Genomic DNA, 20,537 nt, shown 5'->3' with positions numbered 1-20,537 from the left:
CCCAGCCTGCAGGGGGACAAGTCCTCCGAAAGGACTTTGCTGCCCACAGGTACCTGTGCCCACCCAATAAACCTCTTGCTAATTGCAGCCAGTGGTGTTGACTGTTCCTTGGGTTAGGGGTCTCCTCCTGAGGGAAGGACCACTCTGGGAGTCTTTCATGGTCCATGAACTACATCTTTGCCTTATGTGAAACAGACAAAAAGATCTTTAAAAGCACTTCAATGGTCTCAAAAATAGAAAAACATATAAGCAAGCAAATAAATGTAAGCAAGTGGCTCTGTTGATCAAGAGAGAGTATGCTAGTGTGTAGCATAAGCCGAAGGGAAATATAAAGCAATCCTACCTTGCAAGTGGGAACCAGGGTGCACCAGGTAAGAACAGGAGGAGGAGAGGTATGTTGACTCCTCTGGGCTTGGCAAGCATTGGTCAGACTCATTTCCCAGCAGGATTAAGAAGTTGTTTCTTGGAAAATGGAACTTCATGAGGAAATGCCCCCCCACCCAAAACATAAGTGAGCCTCACCTAATAAGAGCAGTATCTGCTGTTGATAAAGGAATGAAAAGAATAAGATCTTGGGATAGGGGAGAGGGGAGCAGGTTTGTTCTCCAGACCTGTGCCCCCGTGAGGATTTCAACCCTTATTCTGATTACTCTACCCACGGGAAGCCACTGAAGGGTTTTAAAGATGGAGATAACTGGAAAATGCATTTAAGAAAGATCATTTTAAAAGGAAAACACTGACAATAGAGAGGATTGCAGAATGGGAAAGGCAGAGGGCGATGCAGGAATCCACCTAAAGACCGTAGCAAATTTGGAGGGACCAGAAGAAGAGATGAGCAAGAAATAAACATTGAGAGTGACTCGGGAAAGTCACTATTTGGGCAACGATGCCAAGAGAGAAGAGAGTTGCTGAAATGACCCTCTAGTTTCTGGGCAGGCCAAGTAGAAAGGTGGTAAAGTCGTTCCCCAGTATGTAAAAACTAGAGAAGGGATTGGTCTGGGGAGCAAAATATGCACTACATTCTTTAAGACCCAAGGATGAGGCCAGTGGGAAATCCAATCATCAGGATGCTTATATGGGAGATGCTAGACGAGGAGATGCACAGAACAACTAGACACAAGGAGGAATGATATGGTCTTAGACATGAATGAAATTGATGGTAGTAATAATGATGAAGAGGAGGTATAACCAGGCAAGACTTAGAGTAGAGGAATTGGGACCCCAGCCCAACCACATAATCTCTGACCTACAATTTGCCCCGCCTACAAGATAGGCTAAGGTAAAGGTGGCCTAGAAATTATGGGGGTGGCCAACCAACAACTGGTGCAGCTTGAGCCCCACACCATGAGAGGGAGCCCACCCTTGATATAGTCTGCAGGGCCGGGACCTAGAGGCTGGACAGCCCAGAGACCTGAGACAGAACCAAACCTAACTGGCAAAAACTAAATAAAATATTCAATGAAATGATTCATAAGGATATTCTGCTATACTTGTAGATTGTTGCCTTCCTAATTGCTATCAGAGAGGCTTCACTCAGCCACAGATTAAAACAGATGCAGACACCCACAGCTAAACCTTAGGTGGATCTCAGAGAATCCTGTGGAAGAGGGAAAGAAAGGATTGTGGGAGCCAGAGGGGCCAAGGACCCCACAAGAAAACAAGAGAATCAACCAACCTGGACTTGGAAGAGCTCACAGAGACTAAACTGCCAACCAGAGAGCTTGTGTGGGACTGACTCAGACCCTCTGCACGTATGTTAACTCTTAGGTAGCTTGGTTTTCTGGTGGGACTCTTAACAGTGGGAGCAGGGGCTGTCTCTGACTCTGTTACCTGCTTCTGGGACCCTTTCCTCCTACTGGGTTGCCTAGTTCAGTCTCAATCAGAGAGGAGGTGCCCAGTCTTACTGCAACTTGATATACTATGGCTGACTAATTTACAAGGGAGGCCTGCCCTTTTCTGAAGAGAAAGGAGGGAGAGTGATTGGGGGGGGGGGGGTTGGAGGGGCTGGAGGGAGGGGAAATTGTGATCTGGTTGGGGAGAAAAATAATTAATTAAAATAAATTTTAAAAAAAGAAGAGGAAGAGGGGGAGAAAGAAAAGGGTGGAAATCTGTGGAATACACACACAGGCTGAGAAAGAAAAACCAGATAAGGAGAGAGAATGAGAAAAGAACTGGAATATGGGACTTGGAATTGCTCTGTCGGTTGGGGTGATCCCACCAGAAGAAAACTCTGGTCCATCGTGTGTAGGAAACAGTGAAATTCTCTAGATTGATGAGACATCTTGTCCTGTCCACACTCAGCCTTGTGTCTCACACGTCCTTCGCGCTTCACTTACAACTATTCTGTAAGTTCATGGATGTATGAAAATAAAAGCAATTTTTAAAAAAAGAATAAAGATGGCACAGGAGAGAATGGTACCTGGAAAGCCAAAGAAAGTAAGGTTCTTGGGTTTTTAGTTTGTTTGATTGGTTGGTTTTGTGTTTTGTTTTGTTTACTTCTTTGTTTGGTTTTGTTTTGTTTCCTTTCATTTTTGTGTCGTTTTTCAAAACAGGGTAACAATCCTGGCTGTCTTAGAACTCACAGAAATCTGTCTTCCTCTGTCTCCCAAGTGCTGAGATTAAAGGCAGGCAGTAAGATTCTTAAAGAAGAGTAGTCCCAGATGTGGATGGGTGGAAACCACCCTGAGCCAGGCAAGAGAGAATTCACCTCTCACAATGAGAATGAGCCAGCTCTGAACCACCTTCTGTTTCGTTCATGTTAACGGCACAGAGGGAGGAAAAAGGGAGGCATTGGCTAAGGTAAGTAAGCCTTCTCCAAAGTGGAAGGTCACTCACCTGGAAGAGCAAGGTTCCTTTCTCCCTGCAGACCACAGGAAGCCAGTGACTCAGAGAAGCCCAGCCAATCGGGGATGCCTCTGGGTATCTATCCCTTCCACTTGCACGGTTATCAAAACACAAGCACCAGAGTTATTGGACTTCACACTCCTAAAATCCCCAGGGACTACCATGATCCCTTGCTAAGGTAGGGCTCAGCTTTTGCTTTTTATAGCATTCAGGTGAAAATGGAGTCCTTGTTAAAATTCTGATGGGATTTTTCTGTTCCCGCTACAGTTTGTATAAATAGAACGGGCAGGAACAGGTCACCCTAAAGTGGAGATTCCTGGCTAAAGCTATCCTCATATTTTAAAAATAATCATATATACATCTTGTTTATCAATAATAAAACTATTTAAAGTCTTACTAAATTTTTTTACCCAGCTTCAAAAGTGAACAAAACTTCTCAAGAATAAAAGTACAATTCCAAACCCTTTAAAACCAGTTCTTAACCTTTTAACCTTTTCCTTTACTGGTTTACATTGAAGTGTTTCTCTTGGGGTTAAAGTACCCTCTGAGGAATTTGTATTCGGTCCCTAGTTGTCTCTGCACTCACCAGTTAGTTACACTGTCTCCGTGTCCCGTCTACTGCAAAGCTCCCTAATGATCAGGAGAGCTAAAGGGACTGCTTTAGTTTTCAGTCTAGACCTTGGAATTCTTGATACTTTTTTCTCCACCTAGCAACTGGAAATAGAATCCCAGCCTAGTGACTTGTACATTAGCTCCTATTTCAGCAATTAATCATACAAAGCCTGAATCTTCTTAAGCCACTGCAGAAAGGAACGCAACTTAAATTGTTTCTTCCTCCACCATGATTTGCAACTGTTCAAGCGCAAACTGTTACCATTTACCTGATTCTCTTCTCTCAGTGCTTTTTGTCACTAATGACTTGTTTTTATAAAAAGTCACTCACAGGGAGCATCCTATGCAAAGTGCCAAGAAGTTGACTTGAAAAAAGCTGCAATCTGTAGATTGAACGATAACAATACTCCATGAAGCACTGCTTGCTTCTAAACAGCCTAGAGGCATATAAAGTTCCTGGCAGCCTTCTCAATCCCCTCCTCCAAACACACACACACACACACACACACACACACACACACACACACCGTTTCTTGGAAAAGGTTAAGGCTATGCTTTGTTTTATGTTAATTATCCCAATACATAGTTTTTTCCATACAATGTCAATGTGCTTCTGTAAACAATAGTTAACGTTGTTTTGGCTGTTTTCTGCAGTATGAGGACTTGAACTTGGAGCTTTGCACATGCTAGGCAAGAGCTCTCCCATGGAGCTGTGTCCCTAGCTCTCTTGCATTGATTGTGAACTTCATGTAAATGCCATTCACAATGCTGACTTCACTCAAATCCATGTTCATCCATTTGGAAATATGGATGACACTTTCCAATATTTTTCTTGGTGGATATTCATTGCACATGGTGTTTGGTTTCATGTAGATAATTTCTTTCAAGTATATTACATACTCTGACCATATTCACCTCCTCCTCTTCCCTCTCTTTGGTCCCCCTCCTCTTTCCCATCATGTACATTCAACTCTCATGTCATGTGTGCTAACAAAGAATTCTGAGAGTCAAAATTGAAAGAAAACGTGAAGTTTTGTCTTTCAGCATCTGACCTAGTTCACTTCATGTAATGTACCCATTTCCTAACAAATGACATAAATCCACTCCTCTTTGTGGCTGAATAAATAAATCTCCATTGTGCATATATTCCAGAGGCTGGGCTCTTAAACTGACTGTTGTGAACAATACTATAATAAATATGGACACGCAGGTATCAATGTGATATGCTGACTCAGAGTCTTTGGGGAATAGGCCCAGAAGTGGGCATGTATATTTTAAGTACACTGTGCTAGCTTCCATTGTATTAATATACTATAATTTATTATCCATTCCCTGTTAGTAGACAATTAGGTTTTTGCATTTTTGGTACACTATCCTTATTTTATTGTTACAAACAGAAATACCATGGGCATTCCTGGTCGTTTCATGCTCTCACAGGTACATGGGCGAGTGCGTGTCTCCAACCTTATAACATGGTCTCCTCTTCTCCAGGGTTGAGACAGTTATTCCACACCAGCATGTCAGCCAGGGCCTCTTTCAGGCAAAAACCACCCTACTCCACCCAGGCCTGGGAAGTACCCAAGGCCTTGGGGAAAAGGGTTCGAATTGCCTAAATAGAATCACTGTTATAAATTGAAAGGGAGCTCGGGGCAAAACTGAATGAGATGCTCTGAGGTAAATAAAGTGCCCTAGAGTGAGGGCCTGAATATGAACGAGTAGGGCATTCTAAAGAGCAGGAAGTGATGGAAATGGAGGAGGAGGAGGACCTAATATAAAGTAAATTGCTTTTTCTTGGCAAAATACTTTGACGCCAGAAAAAAATCAATTGAAATAATTCAGATGCTGGAGTTTCCCATAAAAGCAGCCAACCTGTCAAACTCCTCTGAGTGCCACATCAGCTCGCAACCTGACTCAACATCCCCTCCAGATAACTCCCAGTGACTCCTGGGAGAATCCCTTAAACACCATCTCTAAGCACACAAATTTATAAAAGAGAAACATTTTTGTCCTTGAATCGCCTGCTCACTGTCTGGCTTATCTGTCTCAGTGCTATTGTCTTTAACTACTGGAGCACAATATCTCTGATATGATGTATGGGAACCACTAACTATGGCCACCTCATAGTTGACAAAGGACACGTATTGCGTAGTCAGAATCAGTCATTTTTAAATGAAGCTAAAATTTACCCCTGTCATCCCCAGGTGCCTCTCTACAAATGTCTACATTTCTACAAAGCGTGGCCTGCTCTGAAGTGGCACTGAGATGCCTGGGGCCCAGCACCCTAAATCCCTCATAGAGTCCGTCATGGAGCTGATTAATCCCCCCTATAACTTCTCCTCTTTCACTTCTTGAAGAAAGGAACATGTGAGTATTGGATTTTACTCAAGAGCCTCCACCTCCAGATAATGTACGTAGTAGCATGGTCACTGCTCAATGGTCCTTTTTGAACAAGTTCGGTGCAATCTTCCTCATTCAGTGATTCTTCAATGGCCCAAGGAATTTATTCATTGCTTCTACTTGTCTTATATGTCGATGTTTAGAGCTGACAGAGCAACTCAGCAGTAGAACCCTCCCCTAGCACAGACAAGATCCTAGGATTGATCTTCCAAGGAATGGGGGAGAGGTAAGAACCCACCAAAGACCTGTTTGACTGAGTAAAAGAAAATACTCAAAAATGGTTAACCATAAACTTTGTATGGATATGAATTTTATCCATTTAATTAGCATCTATAATATGCATTGTGCATACTTGACCGCTGCCTGGCACATAGTAGGTGCTTAATAAATGCGCTGAATGGGTGGCCTTTGCTATGATGCATCCTCTGTACTAAAGTGAATCAATCTGCTCCTCTACCAACTGTTTGCATTTCTTTCTCTGTCTGCTGCCATTGAGAGATGAATGACCCTCAAAGGCCCAGGTGTTGAGGGTTGGCCCCAGCCATGGACGCTGCAGGGCAATAGTAGACCCTTCCGGACATGGGCGCTACCAGAAGAAAGTTTGGTCATTTGGGGGCGTGTCCTCAAAAGAGATATTAGAACTTGGCCGTCTCCTTCTTTCTCTCGCCTTTGCTTCCTGGCTACTGTGAGAAGGAGCACCACCCTCTTCCACACACGCCCACCTTCACCACAGACCCTAAAACCACAGAGCCAACGAACCATGCATCAGAACCTCCCAAACTGTAAGGCAAACAACCCTTTCCTCTTTTGAAGTGGTTGTCACAGGCAAGGTAACTAGCATAGAGGAAAATACGTGACATAAAATTTACCATTTTAATCCTTTTTAAGTGTACAGTTCAGTAGTGTTGACGTGAACATACCTCCATTGCCACCTATCTCTTCGTGGAGGGGGGACTCAAATTTTAGCTCCAATCTGCAAAATGGTATTTGAGTAAAAGAAAAGGAGGCTTGTTTTTAATAGCAAGAAGCCAGCAGGCTGGTGTTTGGCCTCTTTCTAATCCTAGCACCTGCAATGGATCCCTTTAGAGACTTCTGCCTCTCCATGCTGCGGTTTCCTGTTCTCTCTTCCACGCCCCCAGTTTTCTCTCCTCTCTTTACATTTTCTTTCGGCCATGCATCTATTATCTGTCTTCCATATAAATTTAACTTTTTTACCCTGTGGAAGGGGCTGGGGTTTCTAGAACCTAGATCCATTATTTCACATCCGATGCTCTCTGGAGAATGCAAGGACTCTCGGGGCTGAGGATGGCTCAGTTGCTAAAGTGCTTGCTGTCCATGAGGACCCGAGTTCAATCCTCAGCCCCCACTAAGAAGGTGAGTATAGTCGTGTGCTTATAATCCAAGCACGAGGGATGCAGAGACATGAGGATCTTTGGCTCTCCCTGGCCAGCCAGCCTGGCCTATCTGAAAGCCCCAGGTTCCAATGAGGGACCTTGTCTCAAACAACGAAGTGCACAGCTCCTGAAGAATGACACCTGATGCTGACCTTCCTTACACACACGTATACATGCACACACCCACATACACATTAACACACACTGCACATGGAAGAAAAGAGAGAGAATATTTGCACTATTAAAAACTGCATAATCCAGTAAAGACAGCAGAATAATTTTTTTTCATTTCATCCACAAAGCATCCATCAAGCTATGCTCTTCTCTATACTCATTATTTGGAGCAATTAATTGCAGAAATATTTGCTTCTAGACTATGTGTGACTCTAGTGTCTAACATCTAGGCATGAATGATGGAGTGTGAGTGTGTGTGCATGTGTGTGCGTTTACACGTATGTGTGCATGTGTGTGCGTGTGCATGTGTGTGTGTGGTCAAGCCAGCCCAGCCTATGTACATACAGCATTCTTCCTGCAAGCCTGGGGTTGCCTACTCATAGCAGGAAAAGAGGAAAATACTTTTGTTTGGTTGGTTTGTTGGGTTTTGTTTTGTTTTGGGTTTGGGTTTGGGTTTTGTTTTTTTTTTTTTTTGTTTTTTCAAGACAAGGTTTCTCTGCATAGCCCTGGCCATCCTAGAACTTGCTTTGTAGACCAGGCTAGCCTCAAACTCAGAGATCTTCCTGCCTCTGCCTCCCAAGTGCTGGTATTAAAGGCGTGTGCCACCACTGTCCAGCCTTGGGAAAATATTTTTGACTGAAAATTCCAGTGAAATATACAGACTCATTTTCTAACTGATCTTTACCAGTCCACCAGTAGAAGAACAAGTAAGCTGACCTTCTAGAACAGAGCTAAGGCTCTTGACTTTGTTGACTCAACAGAAAGAGAACAGCCCAGCATTCCCTGACCAATTGACTGCTGATCCAGTTGATCAGTTGATGCTAATGTGAGCTTGAAAGGGAAAGCCTGACCCATTCACATGTGACACTCATCTTGAGAAACCGAGTCAATGGATGAGCGCTCTTGGGACAAGGACCAGCGCACCTTTGTCCCATCCCAAAGTACCTCTTTTGCTACAGACAGCAAGCAAATTTTTCTGAACACAGTGGAGTTCAAATATGTTTCTTTGCCCTGCACATGAACCCACAAATGTCCCACCCAAATCACAAAGCACCCTGCCTGATCTTCATCTCTCCCTGGTTATGTTTGGGAACTACCAAGGAGGGAGGGTCTCACTAAACTGTGTTTACTTATTGCATGTAGACATACATTTAACATATATGCATAGTAATTTATGCCACGTATTAAAAACCATGCAGGTGGTAAGATTTCCCCATCAGTCAAGTGCTTTCCAAGCAAGAAGACTTGACTTCTTCCCCTAGTATGCAGATAAAAAGTCAGGCACAGTGACATGTCCCTGTCATTCCAGCACTGGGGAAGCAGAGAGAGGAAGGACCCTGGAACTTGCTGGCCAGCTAGCCTATCCTAGTCAGTGAGGTCCAAGTCCAAGTCCAAGTCTCAAAACAGGACCAACAAGATGGCTCGGCCAGTAAAGGCACTTGCTACTCAGGCCTGATGACCTGAGTTCAGTTCCTGGAACCCACATCAAGATGGAATGAGAGACCGATTCCATGGAGTTGCACTCCTTCCTCTATACTACAGAGCCGCATGTGCAAGCACGCTACACAAATGAATAATATTAAAACAAAAAGGTGCATGGCTCTGGAGGAAAGACACCTATGATGGACATAGTCATCCTGTGACCTGTACACACACGCACTGAAAGACCATGAGTGTCTCCATGGTTTGTCTATAAACGGTACTATCTTAGGTTTAAAGTTTTTAATCAACGGGTGCCCAGAGCCCTATATGTATCCTAGAAATTAAACAATCTCTGCCCTGCGGGAATGTGGGATCTTCTCCTGTTGACACAAGGTTTGTCCCCTTCTTTTCCAGAGCGCCCACAATCTGCCCATGTTGTAAGATTAAAACCAACAGAACTAGCCAGGTAGTGGTGGCACACACCTTTAATCCCAGCACTTGGGAGCATAGACAGATGGATCTCTGTGAGTTCAAGGCCTGCCTGGTCTACAAAGGGGTTCCAGGACAGCCAGAGCTGCTACACAGAGAAACCAAATAGTAATAATAATAATAATAATTGAATAAGATTCCCTTTAGGCCAACTCATTCTTCCCTTTGTGCTGCCCAGGGAGAGCCTTCAACTTTATGACAGCCACTACTTTTTGAAATTGGACATTGGTTGGCTTATTTATATGTACTGATATGTATTTATTCTCTCTACCCAGAATGTAAGCTTCTCCACTTTGCCCAACATTGTACCTGACGTCCAGCCCATGGGCTCTCACAAAAGATTGCTGAATGAGCATGTGCTTTGTGTGTATAAAACTTCAGTATCTATGACATGATGCAAAATGAAGACAATAAAACATGTAATATGTGAGGTCCACCTTAATTACTTTAAGGTAGAATGGAGACTCTAGAGCAGGGTTTCTCAACCTCCCTAATGCTGCACCCCTTTAATACAGTTCCTCATGTTGTGGTGACCCCAACCATAAAATTATTTTGTTGCTACTGTTATGAATCGTAATATAAATATCTGTATTTTCCAGTGATCTTAAGTGACCTCTATGAAAAGGTAGTTCAAACCCCCCAAAAGGGGTCGCGTGACCCACAGGTTGAGAACCACTGCTCTAGAGTTAATTTGGGAAATCAATATACTGTCTTTTTCCCTTCCCACCTGCCCCGACAGAGTCCATGGGGCCAATACAGGTGGGTGATTTCTCAAATATGGAGCCAGAATGTGAATCCCTCATACACTGCCCAAGAAATTTAACAAATTATATGAGTTTTGTGAGCCTTGATTCCCTCTACTATAAAAATGGGGATTTAAAATAATACTAGTAATATCCAGCCATGAAATCTGACAATTTGGTTGCATGAGCAAGACCCAAGTAATAAACACAGCGGTCAATATGCCACATGGATGGGGGAAATTTTAGAGAGAGACACTTTCTGATGAAGAGCTACAGGCAGCCAATGGCTACTGAGAAAGGGGAAAATGGGTTGTCACCAGGGATGCGCCCCCGATAGGTTATTCAGTCACAAGGGGTCAGTCCTAATCCCGTGCACATATGAGCACCACTAAGTGGACTCAGTAGGGTCGTGTGTATGTGTGTGTGTGTGCGTGCGTGCGTGTGTGTGTGTGTGTGTGTGTGTGTGATAATAGTTAAAGATGAGGTCATGAGTCCCAGAGGGAGTGGGGTGACATGGGAGCGGCTGAAGTGCAGAGAGGAAGACTGGAACTGTGTCAATATGGTACTCTCACATGAAAGTCTCAAAAACTAAAGATACAATAATAGGAATATCAGCACATAGAGTTGCTAGGAACAGTAAATTAATAAGTATATAAAGCTTTAAGATGAGCACCTGGTATCAAGTGGAGCTGTTATTTAAGTGGGAACTTTGAATTTTATTAAATTTAGATAGAGCCTCACTCTGTAGCCCATGCTGACTTCATACTCACTTATGTAGCCCAGGATGGCCTTAAACTTACTGCAATTCCCCTGCCTCAGCCTCCCAAGGGACTAAAGGAAGGAACCACCATGCCTACTTCATAGCCTGACATTTTTCTGAAATTTGGGAAAGAGTGAAGCATATACAAATTCTGTTAACTGATGCTGGACAACTAACAAAACAGGGTCAGAAATTACCCTGAACTAAAACCCAAACAATTCAAAAAGCAAAAAGTCTCCTAAACTGTAGAGTCTGACCTTTACGCCCACGCAATGGTGTGATTATCCTCATCTGAAATACAGCTTTTTATCTTGGAGGCTCTGAGCTCCACACAGAGCTATATGGTGTGATTATCCTCATCTGAAATACAGCTTTTTATCTTGGAGGCTCTGAGCTCCACACAGAGCTATCCAGAAAAGTCTTCTCTAACGGTGGGAACCTTCGCCATAGTCTGCATGGTTCAAAACAGTAGCCAGCAGCCACGTGTGGCTGTTGAGTATCTGTGATGTGGTACGTGCAGCTAAAGACACAAAGAGTTTAGCTTACTTACCTGTGCTTCCTCTATACTCAAACAGACACATGGGGTGGTGCAGCTCTGGGAAGTCTGGTAAACAAGCTCCTGGATTTGGACCTTGCCTGCATTCCAGCTCCTAGGCTGCTCCTCCCCATCCCCATCCTCAGAAACAGCTCTCAGCAGGCTGTCCTGTTTTCTCACCCCTCCAAGGCTCTGCCAATGTCAGCCCCCTGCTGAAATGTCCTTCCCTGGCCACACTTCATCAGAGCCTTGTTCCGATTTCATTTCCTAGGAGCAACTGTCTCTGCTCTCCCACCCTCAGCCCCACCACGAAGAGTTGCCATCACCTCCTCCATGTTCCTCTGGATCTAGTTCCGTGGCGACTCTGTCGTTATGTAGTTGTAATGTATTCTCTGTGTCACCTACATCTATATGAACTTTGAGGGCCAGGTCTTACTCATCTCACAACCTAGCATTGTGTGCCAAGAGATCATATAACACATGTGTTTATTCTAAGTGTTTCCTGATTACAGCATTAAAATTTAAATACGCACAGTGTTCCATTAAAATTATTTTCAAAGCACAACTACTTCATGACCATGAAAACTCCTGGGACCAAAGTCTATTATAAAGCAAATTTTAAAACAATAAAAAGTTCTTTTTCAGTTTAAAGGCTGGTAATGGTGGTGCACGCCTTTGCTCCCAGTACTTTAGAGGCAAAGGAAGGAGGATCTCTGTGAGTTCAAAACTAGCCTGGTCTACATAGTGAGTTCCAGGCTAGTCAGAACTACATAGTGAGACTCTATCTTTAAAATAAGATCAGCTAAAGGTCTGCTTATTTCAAACTTCATCAATGTGGCACTTCAGTACAAACCAAAGAATCCCTGGAACAAGCCTATTTAGAGCTACCTGGATGTCTCTTAGACTTCAAAAATGGGTCTTGTCATTGATCTGCCCCCAGCACCTGTGTTGACTTTTCCGAAAGACCAGGATGAGGTTTAGAAGCAAGGGGACATGATTTAAGACTCCTCGTTGCTTAAGACACATGAGAATTTGGAGTAATTGATGCAATCCAACCTCCAAGAAAAGAATAATTAAAATCTTATCTAACATGGAAAATAATGACTTTGGATGATGAGTGACTGTTCCATGGCAGATGCTACCCAAAAAGAATCGGGAGTTTCCCTTATTCCTTGGCACAGCTTTCTCACAAGAAATCCTTCTTCGGTGTCTCATACAGCATCTGTTAGAATATTAACCTGGACTCGTAGTCACAGTTGTTTCTCTTTTTCTTTCTTTATCATCGGAATTTCCCAACTAATATATTATTTGTATTCCCACACAACTAGAATTGGCTCTGGATAGATGCATTTAGAAACCCAATTTTTATGAGGTGTTTCCCAAAAACCAAGGCTCTGGTGGATGCGCACTCCAAATGTGTGTTTTGCCTGCTATCCAGGGACTCCTTGTTCAATAATGAAACAAGAGGCACTGCCAGAGATACACTCTGGTGTGCACAGCCATGGCCTGAGGCATCAGGAAGAATGCAGAAAGCACACAAATCAGAGATACTTCATCTTCATGTCTGGTAGAATTTGACTTCTGCTTTCTTATTCATTTGCTGGTTTTGTTTTCTTTCAAAAGAACAAACAACACTTTCAATGCAATGACTGACTTAACAAGTGGCTGAACCCTTTAGGGCAATAGAATCATTAAGATACAGCTCATGCCAGGTGGGGGTGGTATACACCTTTAATCCCAGAACCGTGGATAAAGAGGCCACCCTGGTTTACAGAGCAAGTTCCAGCACAGCCAGCACAGCCAGAACTATTACACAGAGAAACCCTGTCTCAAAAAAAAAAGACACAACTCACATTTTCCCATAACATTTTAAATAGACTTTAAACAACCTTTTCTCTGGTTTTCCTTTTCCTTTGCCCAGAATATATCTCACACAATTGTAATAGGATATCTTTTTAAAAAAAAAGAGATAAAGATCTAAGTTCTTTTCAGGGCTTCTAATGAAAAATATGAGACAAACATCTCTCCTTACGATATCTTAAATTTAAATATAGCAGTATCAATGTTAACATCCTTCTAAACTCCACCCATCTAGGACAAATGGTGGTTAAACTAGAAATTGCTTTCTATATGTTATTAGAACTGCCTATAAATTCTATGAATAGAAAATGCACTTGTTTACAAAATATCTATTGCTGCTTGGAAAAGGAAGACCTGGTTTTCGAAGATGATGTTACAAGGTTAAAAAAAAATGAAGCTGGTGACCCAGGTCTCTCAAGATTTGTACGCCCAGCATGCCATCTATCTCAATAATGCCTAACAAGAATGCCAAACGGACAGGAACAACCGTGGTGAACAAGTGCTTGCAGCTGACAGTGATTGCTGTGTTTGAGGTGATGGGGAACAGCATTTCCATTAGTTCAAGTGAAATACAATGCCCTGCCAACTCTGGGTATCAGTGTATTCAATCCCCTGCTGTGTGTGTCCACTTTCTGCTGCTGCAATTAAAAAATCAGTCGATACAAAGTCAAAATGTTGTTCATTCCTCCCCCTATCCCTTCCCGTTTCCAGCTTCACCGGAAGAAAGTGTCACTATGGTAACCAGTCCCTCTGATGCACAGACCAAGTCAACCTCTCTAGTCAGAACTCCAAGCAGACAAAATGGAATAGGAGACCTGGATGGAGCCACCAGAAGCCACAAACCCCATTTCCCTCCTCCTCTAAGTAGGGCTGGCCGATACCAGACAGAGGATACCAGTCTGTTCCAAAAGGCTCAAGGAAGGAAATGTAAGGATGTCCTTCAACAAATCTTGTCAGAGCCCACCAGTCATTATCAGCGGCTCTCCCTTCAGCTAGCTACCTATCGTTTCCATGGTAAAGAAAGCAGAGCACAGATAAAATAACATCGTTAACCTGAAAACAGTTATAAAGCGGCCCCCCCTTGTGAAAAATAATTCTGCTTCCTCTTGGTTTCCTGCTCCTCGGTCCAGCCCCATAATATCTTTTGCATCCTTCCCCGAGTTCCACCTGGATCAGGCCACACTAACAAGAGCCTTGTCAGGAAGCAGGTGGAGTGCCTGTGAGCACTGCCATGCCCATCCCTAGTCAGCCCCAAGAAGCTACACAACAAATGCCAAGATGGACACTCACTCCTTCTCTTTCCTAACTCTCCTCCTCGCCTGCTAACTGTGAAAAGGCCTGGACCATACCCACTACTAATCATTCATACATGGTTGGTGGTGGTGGTGGTGGTAGTGGTCGTGTGTGTGTGTGTGTGTGTGTGTGTGTGTGTGTTCAAATTAACAATTTCTTTTGAATAACCTCAACATTTTTGCAACTCAAAGCACATCAGTTCTCTCAGATATTGTTTTAAAACATCAATGAACTTCACGGTGATGCGAGAAATTAAGAATCGCTTTATGTCTTGGCACATTTGCAAATATTAACACAGTTGTCAACTACTCAGCAGTTGAAGAGAGTGACAGATGAGGGGAGAAGCAAGGTCTGAAATCTGCACATCTTCCAGGGTGCAGCCATCATAGAAAAGAACACGGTCCCCTCCTCAACAAAGCACATGACAGTGAACAGTATTTCAGCGGACTGACGAGACAGGATGGTTCCCAACATATACAGGATTCACAAAATGCATCACGCAAGCAGACTTTCCTATGCATGTGATCATATTCAAGTATCAAGTGTTATTAGCAAATGTTTGCTTATGATCTGTCTTCTATGCCTTGAGTGGTTTATATAAATCTGAAAATAGTATTTTTTTCCTCCTGGTATGCCCACTCAGGTTGACTTTGGGGGCTTACTAGACTGCCGACATTCATTGCAAACCGACAGCCACTTCTGTCGCCCACCTCTCCAAGGAAGAAGTTAAGTACTGTAATGGAATGCTGCTCACTGGCCACTTTGGGCTACTGTAAAACGGGGCTGGAATTTCTTGGTGTTTATATGGCCGATACCTACACCATGACTTCTACAGTGCATTACTAAGTAAATGTTTCTGGGGTCCATACGGCCTTTTCTGGGAGACACCCCCACCCCCAGTTTCCCTTGCTCGAAGCAGCTCAACACCTAAAACAGAAATTAAAATTCGGAGCCAGTTACCCCTGACACATCACCCTTAAAGGGCTTTTTCCAGAAACAGCATTGGAGATTCCCTTCCTTCTCAAAGGCTCTGGATTTTAAGAATAAAAATAAAAATGGTCCAGGAGATTCCAGGAGAATCTGGATAGACAAGAGCAAAACGGCAGGTGAGCAAAGAGAGCGAAAGCTTTACCACAATCTATTACAGCTATGGAGAGGCAAGTTCTGCCCATGCCAAGGCTCAGTCAGGCCGGGATAACTGAGCCACTCAGAACCAGGAGATGCTGTCGCCTGTGGCCAACAGGAGAGGCAAGGGGCTGCAGGGCCTACCTAGAGGCGCCTGGCTCTCTGCAGCGCCACGCCTCGCGCCTGGAGCTTACCTTTCCGGATGAGGGCGGCGATCTCTGGGTCGAAGCCCTGCCGGTGGCACTTCCTCCAGAGGCCCATGTTGGTGGAGTTGTACTGCCTGCTGCACTCGTCCGCCGGGCTCATGGCGAACAGCTGCCGGCGATTCCGGGCCCGGAGGAGTTTGCCCTCCCAGCGGTCCAGGCGCGAGCGGCTCGCGCGCAGAGGCAAGTTGTTGTTGTTGTTGTAAATGAAGCCGGGGTCGACCCGGCGGGTGTTGAAGGCCTTGCACCTGTCCCTGTGCTTCCTGGCGTCCGTCTCGTACCAGTGGTCGGAGCAGATGGCCACAGCCAGCATGCCGAGGGCGCAGAGCGCTAGCGAAAGCCCAGTGTAGAGCAGTAACCTTCCGGCAGCCATGCCTCCGCTTGGCGGCTACACCATGGGCATGATCCGCCGCAGCCTCGCCTTCCCTCTGCACGCCCAGAACAAAGCGGAGGGCGGCCGAGCTGGGGGTGGGGACTGGAGGGGATCTGCGCCGCGGCGACCCCTTGGCCCCCACCTGCGGGTACGGAGCCGGGAGACTGCGGGGATCGGGGCGGGCAACCTATAAAGTTCTGTTACGGAGAGGCTCCCGCGGGGTCCTGAGCATCCTCCGGGCTGGTGCAGCCTTCTCCGGTGGTGGCGAACTCAACACCGCCACTTCTCACCGTTCAGGAGGCGACAGTCCTAAGCCTCCGCCTCGGCCCGCGGCCCGGCCACCGCAAACTAAATACCAAGTGCTCTCGACCGCGGCGGGATTTGCTGGGTTTCTCTGTGCAGCTTGCTGACCGAAGTGACTGTCCTGGCTTCCTGGGAATGATAGGGAGGGCGTGTGAGGACGCAGCACTCCGCCGAAGGAATGGATTGCGCCCGCGCCCGGCTGCCCTGGATCTCGTTCTCCTGGACTCTCCCCTTTTCGATCTGCAGCCGAAGGCCGGGGACGTGCGTCCGAAACTGTTCTTCCTCTCTGCGTCGGGTCTTTTCAAAGCCTCGGTCCTCTGATCATCAATAGGTCCTTGGCTCCTGCTGGCCCACGCGTGCTCTCAGAGGTGAACTGCCCGAGGACGCACGATCTCGGACAACCTTTCCCCGCGAGCTCCCGGGTGGCCTGCCTCTGGCCTCGCCATTCAGACTGTCTAGCTTTTGGACAGCGGGGACACCCAGGCGGCGTTAGGCGACTATTCCCAGCCCGGGGTTTGCAGAGACTGGGCGGCAGCTGCCAGGAGCTACGGGCGGGCTGCACAGAGGAGGGCGCACCCCGGGCTCTCCGAGCTCCTTCAACACCATGGACAGGTCGCTCAGGGGTGGCGCGCAGCCGGCCCAGTCGCCAGCCTCCTCGGTGTCATTCTGCTCTTTCCAGCTCCTTCTTCCTGGAATGTGTACGCCCAGCCTCCTCCAAGATCCCCTCTGCCTCACTTCACCTAGTCTCCCGCAGCCCCGCGTGGGAGCTGCCCAGGTGCTAAGCAAATGCCGCGGGCACGAAGAAAACCCAGGACCCGGCTGCTCGAAGCAACCCGCCCCCTTCGCTGCCACCTGAGCCCTAGCAGTCCAGCACCCGCTTGCTTTGGCCAGCTGGGGTCAGCCACTCTCAGACTGCACCATTTTCTTCGCAGCCCACCCAGGCGATGAGGCGCAGGGTCCCTCGGCCTCGTGCAGAGGATTCCCGTCCCGGCCTCGGCGTCCCGCGATCCGGCTCCCCGCACTGTGGTGAATGGGGCGAGGGGAGGGGGGTAGGGAGCCTCGGTACCTCAGCTTACCCTCCCTATCTCCTCCTCGAGCCACGGAGGCTTCTGGGCCTCTCAGGCTCAGCCGACGCCCGCGAGGAGCGAGAGCCTAGCCTGCGCCCCAGGGGCTCCAGAAATCGCATTGCCCGGGTGTGGGCGCCCTAGGAAGCCGCTGTCACTCGCTCGGCCTCTAGGCGCTGCAGCCTTGGCTAAAACCCACAGCCGAGAACACGGAGCGCGCAGCCAAAAGCTAGTGATGTCATCCGTGCAACGTGAGCCTCATCTCTTATTTTTCTAGCCTTCTTAAAGTTGAACCGCACCAATTTCCCAGGCACGAAATGTCTGAGCCTTATTCTTTGGCCAGGCAAGTGAATGGTGTCTAGGTAGGTATGCACTCCATCACATCCATATTTATGCACATATACATATATGTGGCATGTAGCATGTTTATGTGTATTATTGTAAATTTAGGGTTGGTGCCCACGTCTCCTGTTTCGCTTTTGACCGTGGAAAATTCCCTTAAACTCGCCACAGTTCTTTTTTTAAAAAAGGTTTAGAGAACCGTCTTTAACGAGTTCTGAGTGAACCCCTGTGCCCCGGGTTTCTGCCGTTAGTGTCTCCCGTTCGTTTAATCTTTGTTTCTCCCCCCAGAAAGCCATAAGCACTACCTTACTAGCTACTGTGATTTCCACCTGGAGCTGAGCAGAGAGCAGCGGTGAGGCTCTCGGCCATCCTAAGCCAGCGCCCGACACAACACACACACACACACACACACACACACACACACACACACACACACCTGCCCTGACTCTTCAGCAAGAAAAGCAGACCGCAAGGTCTATTTAAGACCAGAAGAGAATCACAATGGGGTGGAGAAGGCTGTTGTAGATATTTTGGAGGAGAGGGAGAGTTAAAGCAACCTCGGTGTAGGGTTTGTCAGTGATCTCATGACCGCTGGATTTAACCTCTGCAGGACCTCTTTGAGGTGGTACCGGACTCCAGACCTTGAAGGGGTGGGCCCCAGCTAACGGATCCATCCCCACCCTACCCCGCCCCCTGCTTCTCTCACGTGAGACAGCCGCAAAGGCTGGGATCCTCCCATCCAGCTCCACACACTAGGGATATCATTCTAAAGCTCCCCCTTCGGTTTTACCCTCTCTCCAAAGCTGAGGTCCCCCATTGCGGGATAAAGAGCTGCCCTAGGGACCCAGCTTTTGCACAGCAGGGCTTGTGAGTCGAAATGAACGCACCTCCACCATATTCTTTTTGTCTTTAGTTGTTTTTTTTTTCCTCTCTGCATTTTGAAAATCGAGAACAAGGCGTTTCAGTGCCATCTAGTGGGGGAGGGGCGTGCCTTTTTTTTTTCTGGAGCCTTAAATTCTGTGGTGGGATTTACTTCATGCAGAGACAGTCCTTAGGATGCCCGCTTGGTCTGAAAGTTGCAGGCAAGTGCCCTAGTGCGCATCATCCTCAGAGTTCCCCGGGATGCCCTGGTGGAGCTGGGCAACTTTGGCCACAGTGTCTTCCCACCTTCTCCTCTCATCAGTTTTCCTACTTATGCCCTTGAAAGAGAGAAGCACTTGGCATACGTGCAGACACCTTACATTTCTAAAGCTATCTCTTTCTTAAGGCAGAGCAGAAATGCTTTTCCACGACTAGGGTTCCCGCAGGACAAACAGGAAGGAAGCTGAACCTACAAACAAGGTCAGTGGGGAGCCAGAACAAAATGAGTTCTATAGCGCAGGTCTCTCGGTTCCCTCTCCAGTCTTCAGCACCAGGTCGGGATCTTTGGCAGCGGGCATGCATAAAAGCACACGTGTTCCTCTATTCAAACGACCCCAACCCACCCATAGTCCCTTCTTCCTCCACTTTTTAACGTTTTCCCTGGCTTTAGGCCTGCTTTCAAAAGTGAGCTTTGTCCACTCTCCCATGGTCCTCAGGGTTTCAGGCCCAGCCTAGGAAGGGGACCTATGTGGGATACGACCCTCTCCTTTCCTGAACATCACAAACATGCTATCTTGAAGTTGTTGTCCTTGGTGAAAACACAGAAGTCCTACAAAAGGTGCTGCTTTGTGTCCTCCTCGTCGGTGTATAGCTGTATGTCATGGAAACGACACTGATGCCTAAGACTAAAATCGTGATGGACGCTTCATCTAGACATTTTTATTTTAAGATTAAAGGTGTGCCCCACCACTGCCCTCTCAGATGGCATTGTCTTTTTGTTGTGGTTGTGGTTATCTTTGTGTGTGCGCGCTCTGCTGAGAACCAAACTGTTGTACAGTCTAGGCAGGAGCTCTACATTCCCTGTCTTAGACAGTGTCCTGTTGCTGTGAAAGAGACCCCATGTCCAAGCACAACTCAAGTTCATAAGAGAAAGTTAATTGGGACTTGCTTGCAGTTTCAGAGGTTTAAATCATTATCATTATAATGGAAAACGTGGCTGCAGAAGTAGTTAAGAGTTCTACATCAGAATTCACAGGCACCAGAAAGAGACTGGGACTGGCTTGGGCATTGGAAACCTCAAAGCCCCAGCCCCAGTAACATACTTCCGTGTACTCTGACAAGGTCAAACCTCCTAATCCATCCTTCTCAAGTAGTGCCCTTTCCTATTGATTAAGCATTCAAATATATGAGTCTGTGGGATCATTCCTCTTCAAACCACCACATCCCCAGACACACACACATGTGTGCACGAACACACACACACACACACCACTTTTTTTTCAGTTTTATTTTTTTGAGACAATATGGCACTAGATTGCCCAGGCTGGCCTAGAACTTAGTCTTCCTGCCCCAAACTTCCAAGTGTTATTGGCTTCCATACCCCACTGTGATTTATTCTTTTTAACGCTACAACATAGCTTCAAATTCCTCTGCCCTGTTAGCTATAGCATTTCTTTCTCGTGTTTCTTCCTGATCATGCTAATGCTCTCCTAAAGTCATAAAACCTCAAAATCAGAAGTGACC

At 46.2% G+C, this 20,537-nt stretch overlaps 1 protein-coding gene across 3 annotated transcripts in view; it reads right to left on the bottom strand.

Annotated features, from left to right (window-relative positions):
- Tmem178b (transmembrane protein 178B) overlaps positions 1–19,767 on the bottom strand; it is a 413,225-nt gene extending 393,458 nt beyond the window's left edge. For all 3 annotated transcript variants that reach the window (XM_075953917.1, XM_075953918.1, XM_075953916.1), the window contains exon 1: positions 15,843–19,767. In XM_075953917.1, the coding sequence (XP_075810032.1) occupies positions 15,843–16,224 (382 nt within the window). In that variant the 5' untranslated portion in view covers positions 16,225–19,767. The remainder of the gene's footprint in view (positions 1–15,842) is intronic.
- Positions 19,768–20,537: the final 770 nt, after the last annotated feature.

This window comes from Microtus pennsylvanicus, chromosome 19 (assembly GCF_037038515.1).
Source record: "Microtus pennsylvanicus isolate mMicPen1 chromosome 19, mMicPen1.hap1, whole genome shotgun sequence".
Taxonomy (NCBI): Eukaryota; Metazoa; Chordata; class Mammalia; order Rodentia; family Cricetidae; genus Microtus; species Microtus pennsylvanicus.
Note: the sequence above shows the minus strand (reverse complement) of the source record. Positions and strands in the feature narration are given on the sequence as shown.